The following is an 11,759-nucleotide window of genomic DNA, read 5'->3' as shown; positions in this document are numbered from 1 at the left end:
TGTTTCATGATTGCTACACTACACTGGCTCGTCTCCTCCCTGCAACCCTTCTGTAAGGGGATGTCCAGTTGCCTACAGATGGACTTTGGGTCCCCACTCCACACTATTCATAATTCATAATGATATGATTTTTGGTGTTCTTTGATGCCTGATACCTGATCCCACTGACACGGGCTAATTTTTATTGGAGCAGAGAGCCTCGTCTTTCTCCCATGGAGCCACTGTCAGGTTCGAACTGTCGAACTTGCGGTCAGTCCGCTGCCCCTTGCCTGACCCGCTGCGCCACCAGGACACCTTATTCAGAAATCTAGCAGTGCCTTGCAATTTATATTTTAAGAAAATGTGATTGAAAATTTACTGGCATATAAGGTTTTAGCATTTATTTACATACTTGGATCAGTTTATGGTCGCGATAAACTCATTGGATAACAGATTTTTAACTGCAGATTAGTGTTCACCAGAAACTGTAAAAACTTTACAAAGAAATCATTTAACCTCTCGTTTATTTCAGTGAAAATCTTAGGTACTTTGTAAGCCTTCTGTTGTCCATAGCAACTCTGTCAGGTAGGTTTTATTATCCATTTCGACAGCTAGAGAAAACCGCGGTCTAAAGGTAAATAGCTACGAACGTCACACAGCCAACAGTGACACAGCAGGTCTTTCTGTCTTCGGAAGTACATGTTTTGAATCACTGTGTCACACCGCCTTTTCCTGATACTTAGTGTAACTTTACTGTCATTTTAGAGCTTAAGCAAGCAGGAATTCTGGCAACTGATCCAGCAGAACTATGGTACTGAGCTGGGCTTAAATGCTGAAGAAATGGAAACCTTATCGCTGTCTATTGAAGATAATGTGCAGCCAAGGTATGACAGAGTACTTTGAAATGTCAAGCTTTATTAATCATTAACCCAAACAGATTCGTTTTGGAGGCTACCAACTGCGAATTTCTATGACACCCTCTTTCCCCCTCTTCCCCTTTGGGAGAAGTCTGCCCCTGTTGTTTGCAGTGGAGTGGAATGAAAGGTGGAACAGTGCGATAAACTGGCCATGTAAGTGAACACAGGGCATGTAAGGAGATGTTCCAGCGCTCATGTGTCAGCCTGGTGTACTGTGGCGGTTGGCTGTGAGGCTGGAAGCAGGGTCACCCCTGTCGGGCAGGCTTCAGCGGAGTTTCCAGACTAAGGCAGTCTCTTCTGAATCACAGTGACCTGATGTGCAACAGCTGGTCGTGGACCATCTTTACCAAGTGCGCTTTTGGAAAGAGCCCCTTGTTGCACTCCGGCGTGTCGAGGGCTGCCCCCTTTCCCCTGGCCCTCTCTTTTTCCAAACCTGGTGTTCCTTCTATAGCCTGGTCTCCTCTGGTGACATGCCCAAAGGGCACGACACCGAGTCTGGTCGTCCTTGTTTCTTGTTCTTGGCAGACCATGGCACGCTCCGTATTCTTCACCAGCACCATATTCAAATGCATACATTTGTCTTGGGTTTCCCTTAGGAAGTAGCAATCTAAGTACGGAACCTGGAAGTTCTCAAAAAAGAAAAAGAAATGGGCTGCATAAAGGAGAACCTGGGCTCCTGCTTGCTGAAGTGGACTGATACTGACCATTAGGGTGAGACCATCAAATGATCTGACTGTGCCAGATATGACAAATTGTAGAGGGCTGGTGGACTCCTGGCCAAAGCTATTTCAAGATGTGTGGTGAGGAACACTGTCAGAAGGAAGATGCTATCTATATGCCTTTAAGGGAGACTGGTTAATGAGTCTTTTACTGTTCAAATTTAAGCACCAACTGATGGCAATATAAAGAAATTAAAGTTTGTTTGTTTTTACCAAATTTTGCAATTTGAAATTGATCAAATGTGCATTCAAGATGCCCCCACTAGTAACTACTGGTGATTGAAGTGCTCACGTTGGAAACAACAACAAGGCAGGAGTGGTGTACCTGGGAATCATGGCCTTGGTGATAGAAATTATGCTAGAGATTGCATGCTAGAATTCTGCAAGACCAAGGATTTATTCATTGCCAATGCGTTTTTCAACAATACAAACAACTACCAAGTGCATAGACCTCACTGAGTGGAAGATGCAAGAGTGAAATAGGTTATGTCTTGCAAGTGATGACCACGTAGGTCAAGATTATCAGTCAGAACAAGGCCAGGCACTGACTATGGAATAGAACATTAAGTCCTCATATGCAAATTCAAGTTGAAGTTGAAGAAAATTAAAGGAAGCCCACAGCAGCCAAAATACAACCTTGAGCATATCCCATATCGCACCTGAGTTTAGAGAACATCTCCAGAACAGAGTTGACTCAAGGTACACTAATAGCCAGACACCAGATGAGGTGTGGGATGATATCAAGCACATCACACATGGAAAAAACCCAAAGATAATTGAGTCAGGAAAATAAGAAAAGATGTCAGAAGAGACTTGGTCTTATACCAAATAAAAAACTTGGTCTTATACCACCAAATAAAAGGAAGAAGCAATACCATGGAAACAGTTGAAGAGAAAATGTCAAAGGCTATATGGAAAAAAAATGAAGTTTTATAATGAAACATGATAAGAACTGGGATTATGTGGTAGTTGCGTAATCTGTTGTCAGTTTGAGATTTAAGAGTGAAGGGGTGGAGGTTAGCCTGTCATTCAGGTTGCAGGTTGGTGACCTCATTTGGAGGCGCTGAGATTAATAGCTCACTGGCGGTGGGACGCACGCTCACTCCCTGGGAGACATTGCTGTTGACAAACCACATGGAGAGAGGCTGATGCAGCCAGAACGCTGGAGCTGAGGAGTCATGTGGAGACCAAGGCCAGTGCTGAGATGCTTCTACCACCACTGGACCCCCAAGACTTTCCACCCACTTGCCTGTGATCTTCCTGCATTTGGCATCGCTGCATGTGTTGTGTGAGTCTGAAGAGGAATTTATAGACTGGAAATAGACATATGGGCTAATATCGGATTTATGGACTTGACCTGGACTGGGCTGGGATGTTTTTATCAATATTCAATTGCTCTCGTATATAAAGCTTTTTCTTAGACACATATGCGTGTTTATGAATTTGTTTCTCTAGTCTACCCGGACTAACACAGGTGAGAAAGTCAAAAGGGAAAAATATGCTCAGTGTCTCAAGCTGAAAGAATGAAAGAAAAAAAAATTCAAGTCTCGAGTTTCAACATTGAAGGATTCTGTGGGGAAAAAAATTTTGCAATACTGAAAGATTCTGTGGGCAAAATATTGAAAGACACTATATGCACCGAAAGAAGATGGAAGCAATACATAGAGGCACTGTAGCAAAAATAGTTAGCTGGTGTTCATTTCAGTACAGTTGAAAAGATCAAATATGTTTGAGGCTCTATGGTATTAAAGACAGAACTCCAAGCTTTACTGAGTGCATTGGTGAAAACGAGGGTCTGGGAATGGACAGAACACTAAAGGAGACATTCCAATAAATGGAAGCAGTATTGGAAGTACTTACGTGTAACAGATTGCATGTGTGATGTAAAAAAAGAGGAAAAAGACGTATTCACTTGTCAATGCCAAGAAATTTGGAAGACCAAAATATCTTTTTACGTGTGTCCATTCCAAAGAAAAGCGACCTAACAATGTGGAATTATCGCACAATATAATTAATATCAAGTACGTACAATGTCGGCATAGATCGTTAAAAATGATTGCCTGGGTACGTTGAAGAGGAACTGCCAGAAGTTTCAGTGAGACTCGGAAGAGAACACGGAGCAAGGCATGCCATTGCTGATGGCAAGGAGAGCTAGGCTGAAAGTAGAGAATTCCAAAATGCGCGTGCCTGCGTTTTATTGACGACGCAGAGGCGTTTGACATGCGGATCAGACGAACGTTGGACAACTTTACAAAGAATGGAGATTTCCGTGCACTTAGTTGTGATTATGCAGACTCTGTCCATAGAGCAAGACGCAGTCGTTCAAACAGGACAAGAGGATTCTCTGTGCGTTTAAGCCAGGAAAGGCGTGCACGAATTATATATATATATATATATATATATATATATATATATATATATATATATATATATATATATATATATATATATATCCTTTCACCATATTCATTCAATCTGTATGAGCCAATAATCCGAGAAACTGGCTGTGTGAAGATGAACACAGTATCAATGTTGAAGAAGACTCATTAACAACTGACGGTCAGCAGATGGTACAACTTGGTTTGCTGAAAACAGAGAGGACCGGAAACACGCTTGACTATCCATCAAAGACGACGGCTTTCACCACGGACTACACATCAGCATCAAGAACAGGAAGAAAACAAAAATCCTCACACCTGGACCCGTAACTAACATGATAATGAACGGAGAAAAGACTGACGTGGTCAAGGATTTCATTGTTCTCGGGTCCACAATCAGCACCCACCGAAGCAGGGGTCAGGACATCCAACAACGGAGCGCCGTGGGCGGATCTATTACAAAAGGCCTCTTTGGAGTGTTAAAAAGTGATGGTGTCACTTTGCAGACTAAGGCACCCGACCAAAGGCATGTTCTTTTGCCAAAGCTGGGCAATGAACAAGAAAGGTTGCAGGACATCGAATATGGGGTTGTCGAAGAGAAGAAGCTCATCCGTCTTGGAAAAAGAACAGCCAGAATGCTCCTTGGAAGATGGAGAGGCTTCCTCGCAAGTGCTTTGGGCGTGTTTTCAGGAGGAACCAGTACATGGTGTTCGGGAAAGTGAGAAAGCGAGCGCCGACTGGCCCCGTGGTCTGGAGCACAGCAGTGACGGCTAGGCTGGCAAAGGACCCGGCAGGGTGCCTGTCTTTGTCCAGCATGTCACCAGGAGTCAGGGACTGGCTTGATGGCACCCCAAAACAGCAACCATCAAGAACTGTTCACTGTGTCTCTGTGCTGCTGAGGATTTGTTACGGGTTGTTATTGTTAGTTGCTGTTGAGTTGATAATGGTTCATGATGACACCAAAGATCCTCTGGATGAGTTTGAACTTCCGAAATTTCAGTTAGTAACCCAGCATTGAAAGGTTGGGTTTAGTAAGCCTTAAAAAAAAAAAAAGTTTTACTGGGCCCTAACGAGCACATCATACAGTTCAATCGTTCAGCCAGACTAAAAAGGTTTCTGTAGGCATCACCACAATCAACTTGGGAGGCGTTTCTTTCATCTTGTAGCCACTGGTGTTAGCTCCACATCCCCCCACCCTCTCCTTCTCTGTGCTCCTGGGTACGTTACTGTCTTCAAAAAACTACCTTTTTATTAAGGACCGAGAGCTAGTGAAATGTCTGAGGCATAGATGATAATAAAATAAATGATATAGCTGATATTTTCAGGAATTCAGAGTAAGCACAGCTTCTTGTCTAGAATCCCCTTGTACCGTGCTTGGCATGTGCTTGGCACTCAGTACATGGTAAGTGCATTAATGAAGGGTGCTTTTAGAATTGTGGGAAAGATAAGCCATCCATTTACATAATTATGGTTCAAAATAGAAAATAACAAAAGGTGTATTGGGAAAATTGATAATGGAATAAGAAATGAAGGGCAGAGAAAATGATTTTTGGCTGATGAGGGTTGGAAGGACAGTCATCTTGATTAACCTGTGTAATTAAAGGTGCATCGTGATGAACGGAAATGAAGGTGTCATATCAAAGAAAGTAACTAGATAAAACAATGCAGTTCTATAGTGAGCATTCTGCTGTGTGAAAGAAGCAACCCCCTCAAGGCCCCGTGCCGCGTGATTCTATTAATATGAGGTGAAGTACAGAATCGATCCGTCGGTAGAGAGAGAAAACAGAGTAGGGCCCCGAGGCTGGGACGACACAGGGATTGGGAGTGATTGCGAGAGGATAGAGGGTTTATTTTGGGGTTCATGAAAATGATCTAAAATTAGTGATGCTGTTATACAGCTCTATAAGTCAACGAGCTGCACATTTTAAATCTTACGGGGTGCGAGTTATAGCTCCACAAAACTTTCATATAAATTTCCTAGGAAATAATCTTCCACGTGGAAATCTTTGGGAAGTGTCATTGGGTGTATAAATTATCACTCGTCTAGGCATCCTTCTAATTATGCTGCTCCTACTCAGATCGTTTCAGTTCCGCATCAATATTTGACCGCCTTCTGTTTATAAATATAATGTGGTCGCTCGTGTATATTTTATAAACTGTCTTTACGGTTGACATTTTCCATCATCCTGCTCTGCTTATAAAGCTTACTAGTGTCTCTCGGGTGCGGGGATCCGGTAGAAAAGCCATGGTCCCGACACAAAGAGCTTGCAGTTGAGGTAAAGAATCCAGTCTAGACATTGCCACCAGGTAGCTGAGCGACTTCAGGCAAATCTCTGCCTTTCTGGGCCTCTGTCGACTCATCTGTGTGACGAGAAAGTTGACTCAAATGATCTCCAACGTGTCTTCTAACTTGGGAAGTCTGCTTTCAGAAGAGGGGAAAATCAAGCCCTTTTGACCAGGACAAGCCTTTTAAGGTGGACAGTCAGGTGGCCATTTTCCTGCAGTGTTGCTGGACTGTTTCCTAAGGCAGGCCCTGCCTGGTCCTTGTGCCTTTTCTACTCCTGTCCCCCTCCCTCCACCCTCTGTGAGAAGCATGTGTGTTTCAGACCATCACTTCCTTGGCTCTGCCCTGCCTTCCTTCCCTGACCCCTCCCTTCTTCCTTTCCTCCTGTGGAGCTCCGGTGGTGAAGCGGGTTATGCATCGGCTGCAGAGCACCGGGGTCACTTGTTCGAACCATCAGCCACTCCACAGGAGAAAAAGGAGGTTTCCTACTTCTGCCAAGATTACAGGGGCAGCTCTACTCTGTCCTTTCGGTCCGCTTTGTGTCTGGAACAGACTTCCTGGTGATGAGTTTGGAGTTTTCTTTCCTTCTCTTGATTATTTTCCCACGTGCCTCTCCATCCCTAAAACGCAGATAACTGGTGGGCTAGTTCCAGGGAGCCGTTTTTCTGGCCTGGTTTCTCAGAGCCCTGCTGTTGGGTCTGGCTTAGAAGTGACTTGATAGCAGCATGATTTGGGCAGAATAGGGTAGGACTGACAGGCCCTTTAGCTTTACTGTCTTGTCCTCAGAATAATATACTGTACAATTGTGGGAAACAGAAGGATTTCTCCCGAGTTGTCCCCCCCAAATATATGCCATACTTAGCTGCTTGCGAATGACTATACACTTGGAGGTCATCAGAAGGCGGTCAGGGGTCATTCTCCCTAAGGGTTATCAGCCATCTAGACCAAGCAGTCACCACTGTTTATCCCACAGCAAATAGGGCCTGTCCCCTCTGATAAGGGTAGTAGTTGTCTGTTTCCTTGTAGGAGACCCCAGCAAGGTCAACCCTGCCCAAGGATGGCCCAAGGTTAGGCCACCATCATGAATCTAGGGTTCGCCCTTCTTATCACATGTATACCCCTAGACCTTCCCATTCCTATGGGCACACCCCTAGCTCATCCCCTCCCTGTTATGCCTCTGCCCATTGTACATCCCCTTCCTACAGTGTGTATACCTATTGTACTGCCCCTTCCTGTGACATGTGGTTACCTGTAATCATGCCCCCCTAAGGAGATATAACCTTCAGTTAGCAATAAAGTTGGGGGCTCTCTCCTGCTCTCGCGGCAGGGCTCTCCCCACGAGGACCACCAAGCAGGACTAAGGTGAGCATGCTACCATGAATTGTGTCTGACTCCATTTAATTCCATCTCTCCTCTATCTCTCCTGCTCTCTATGACTTTACTATAATCTTTACTTATTATCGCTGTACAATTGTGCCTACCAGACCTGTAATGATTGGTTGGGGACTCTCCTCTCCCCACATATGATTACTTTATTTTAGAAGTAGCGTCCTCAGTCTGTAAGTAGCAGGGACTATAGGAGGATAGAGGTGGGAGTGAGACCGAGCAATGGAAAAGACTGTGTTCTTTCTCCTTGTCCCTGACGGAGTCCCTGGACCTCCCAGACTACAGTAGCCTTGGCCCCATGATCATTTATTCGAAAGCCGTTTCTTAAGCCTTACTTGGGCCTGCGGAGAGAGAGAAGGGGAAGGTGGGCTGACTGATGGTGGACTGATTCATGGGCCTGTGCGCCCACATGGGGGAAAGATGAGGCTGTCTGCCCTGGAAGGATATACAGGCTGGAAACCCTGAGGAGCAGTGCCCATCTGCCCTGGCAGGTGCTATGACTTAGAACTGACTCGGTGGCAGAGGGTTTGGGTTTTATGTTCCCACATCAGGAGCTTCCACCTCCCAGGAGGAATGTTCTGTCTTGGCCAGGACGGAGCCACGGAAGATCTGAGGCTGAGGGGTTGACTGGTGGCCAGCCCCCACCCTGCACTGACAAGGGCTGTCCACCCACTGAGGGCAAACAACCCATAGCCTTTTGATTAGTGTTTCTTTTCTTTCTTTTTCTTTTTTCATAGTCACGTCTTTTTTTATCAGCTGGAATGTAATACATATAACATATTCCATATTTCAATCACACCAAGCAGGATGTACAATTCCTACCATAATCGTTTTCCAACCATTCTTTTTCCACATGGACTCATTGACATCATCTCCCTTTCTTCCCCCTCCCACCCCTCCCCCCACCCCACTGTTTCCCCCTCTCCCTTATTCTTCTTGCTCATCCATCCTGGGTTTCATATACCGATCAACACGAATTACTTTCTCATTGTGGCTATGTGTCCTTGGTTAATTTTCCAACGGCGTCTGAAGTTCACAGAATCACCTGCGAGCAGATCTGACTTTCAGGAGCCGTGTCAACGTGTACGTGGCTTAGAAAGATACCCACGCTTCAAGTCAAGGCCCATTCATTTCACAGTCGTCCCCGCGTCGTCAAAAGTGCTTTCTGATAAGAAAGAGGACCTCAGAGACAAGCCCGACTCTCGTGTTTGTGTGGCGGTGACCTTGCTTATGGCTCTATCACTATATGCTTCTTACAGGAGCCCTGGGAGAAGCAGCTTGGATGACCCCGGAGACAGAGATGAAAAATTATCCAAGTCAATCAGCTTCACCCGTGAATCAGTGGGTCGGATTTCCGAAACAGAGTCCGTCCGTGGGCATGCACCCAAAGGGGTTAGTATGGGATGCCCCCTTTAAAGCGTACCTGACATGACCCCGCGTCCATCGGTAAAGGACATTATGCAATATCTTTGAAAACTCAAGGTGGCAGAGAGTTTTACGTGGAAGACTAGCAGCGATCACGGGGATACCTCGTGCGGCTTTTGCTCCTGGGAGAGTTGGGAGCTGATCTTTCCAGTGACCCCCTGGGTGTCAGTCTGTAAAGATGGTTAAAAATATCACCAGAGGAGAAACGCCCCTTTGGCAGAGCTGACTGGTGTGTGTGTGGTGGAAAGAACCAGCTGTGGCCACCACGATGGGATTCCCCCAAGAGCAGCTTGCTTCGGTGACAATAGGTGGTCTTTAACGCGGGGCTGGAGAACTCCTGGGCTTTTGGGTGGTTTCGTTTCTTCCTTTTTTATATTCTTAAGTATTGCTTTTTAAAAAAAAATTCTTCAGCTAAGAGAGCAGAAGAGATGATTTACTGTGTACATTACATGGAGCCACAACTGAGGGCAAGCTAGTCCAGGATGCCTTAGGTCTGGGGCAAGGATCAAAACTGGACTGGTTAGGTGTGTTATAAGCATACAGATTTAAAACAAATTTTTTTAGGCCCTTGGAGGCTTGCTTCTAATTGTGGCTCTGTTTGTTCCTTTTTTGCCAACTGGACCCCCTTCCGCTGGGCTCCTGTGTTCTTTTGAAATGACCCATCCTCCTGGATGGTGCCTTTTGTTTGCCCAGGACAGCGTGTTCCGGCTCCTCATGAGCCCCAGTCCCCTCAGTAAGGGGAAGCGTATCCGGAGGCCACATTTTCTGAGGGAGGAGTGGCGCTGCTGCAGCGCAGGTTTTTGGCTCTTTGCGAAGGCAGGTGGGGGCCCGAGTGGGATTTCTGGATTCAGAGCAGGGATTGGGAGCCAGGCTGCAGAGAGGAGCATCCTCCCTCGGCCACTGAATGGTCTGGATGACTTACCCTCTCTCTGCCTCCTTTCTCTTCACTGTAAGGTGAGGAGAAAATACCTCAGTGGGCTTTTATACGGATTAAATGAATCAATGGATGTGAAAGTACTTTGGACAATCCCGAGCACACAGTAAGGGTCCCATGACCGACCCAAGCACACCATACACCATCAAGATAATCAAAGGTGATTGTGTGCAAGGCCAGCAATGGCCTTTTCTCTTCTCCCCGTGGGACCGTTAGGGCCTCTTTTCAGTAATTGTTGGGGACCTATTGAAATAGAATACACGTCTGTGAAATACCATCAAGTCCTCTGCTTGTTCGAGGCCACCATCATCAACCAGCCCCGTTGGATTCTGCGGTGTGGGTTTCTCTAGGACACCAATTCTCAGTCTGGGGGTCATGACCCCTTTGGGAGTTAAACGACCCTTTAACAGGGGTCCCCGATTCATCACAGTAGCACAATGACAGTGATGAAGTAGCAACGAAAATCATTTTATGGCTGGGGGGGTGGCCACAACATGAGGAACTGTCTGCAAGGGCCGCGGCATGAGGAAGGTTGAGAACCACTGCTCTGGGACCTCTCTCCCTCTAGGGCTCTTTAGGAGACAGGAAGGAAGGTGATTCCGGGTGCTGACCCCTCTGGCCTCCCCAAGGCATTCCATTCTGGCAAAGTAGTAAGACTGGGAATGCCTGGTAACATCTGTCCTTTTACGAAAAGTCTGACTTGGAGGACTGAGTTCTTCCAGCTGCCGGTCTCTGCTTGAGTCCTTCCTACATTCACCCTGACTGTTTCTTCTGCCTCCGCTCTGGCCCTACCAGTCAAGGAAAAGAATGGCGTGACATAATTCAGTGTTTTGAGATCCATCGGTGAATGCGCTCAGCGAGGCAGAGACATTTTCAGGCTGCAGAATGTAAGCAATACAGAAGTTCAGTCCTCTCTTTCCCTTTGAACCGAGTGCCTGGTGAGACCCAGATGTCAAGCCATACCGTGGGTCACGCACTCGACCACATGTTCACAGTTAAGCAGGTCCTAGAAATAACGTTTCCAACAGGGAGAGCGCGGGCTCCTCGTGGGCCTGTGGCCGTGTCACAGAGCGCTTTATGTACAGACTTCCCGATGGGAAACTCATTTGCGTGGTACACGTTCACCTAACGCGCAATAAAGCACCAAAGAGAAAATGAGCTGATTCCAGGAACCCAAGTGGAAGGTGAATTTTGAGAATGACGAGGGCAACGAATGTATAAGGGTGCTTTACTCAATTGATGTATGTGTGGATTGTGATAAGAGTTGTATGAGCCCCAATGAAATGATTTATTAAATTAAAAAAAACACACAAAAGAAAAATCATTTCTCTCCAAATGGAAATGAAGGGTTTTTTTTGAAGTTAGAAAAAGAACACTCAACAGAAACTCAGGAACTATAGAAAGTACAAGGAAAAAATAAGCATCCCCCAGATGTCAGCTACTCAAAGACAGTGACTGTGCCTTTTCCAGCCTCGCTCGTTATTCTGTTTAGTGGGAAAGACATGGGGGCTTCCAAAAGTTTGTGGAATGATGGGAATTAAACGATAAGGGAATTTTTCCCGTGAACTTTCTGCATATCTCAGGTAGCAGCAGTAGGAGGAAGATGCATGAGGCTGCTGAGAACTTGACTGTGCTGAGCATCTGAGATGAGCCCTGCTGGCGGCCAGGCTGGTTATGCGCCGGGCTGCTAGTGCAAGGGCAGAAACCACCAGCCTTTCCGAGGGAGAGAGCCGAGGT

The 11,759-nt window shown here is 46.0% G+C and overlaps 1 protein-coding gene across 1 annotated transcript in view; it reads left to right on the top strand.

Annotated features, from left to right (window-relative positions):
- The first annotated feature begins 819 nt into the window (after nucleotides 1-819).
- GRAMD1C (GRAM domain containing 1C) overlaps nucleotides 820-11,759 on the top strand; it is a 51,129-nt gene continuing 40,189 nt past the window's right edge. Inside the window, exons 1-2 of the mRNA XM_075543458.1 lie at nucleotides 820-863; nucleotides 8,923-9,055. Coding sequence (XP_075399573.1) covers nucleotides 820-863; nucleotides 8,923-9,055 — 177 coding nt within the window. The remainder of the gene's footprint in view (nucleotides 864-8,922; nucleotides 9,056-11,759) is intronic.

This window comes from Tenrec ecaudatus, chromosome 2 (assembly GCF_050624435.1).
Source record: "Tenrec ecaudatus isolate mTenEca1 chromosome 2, mTenEca1.hap1, whole genome shotgun sequence".
Taxonomy (NCBI): Eukaryota; Metazoa; Chordata; class Mammalia; order Afrosoricida; family Tenrecidae; genus Tenrec; species Tenrec ecaudatus.
The sequence above is the reverse complement of the archived record's forward strand: the minus strand, read 5'-3'. Positions and strand labels throughout refer to the sequence as shown.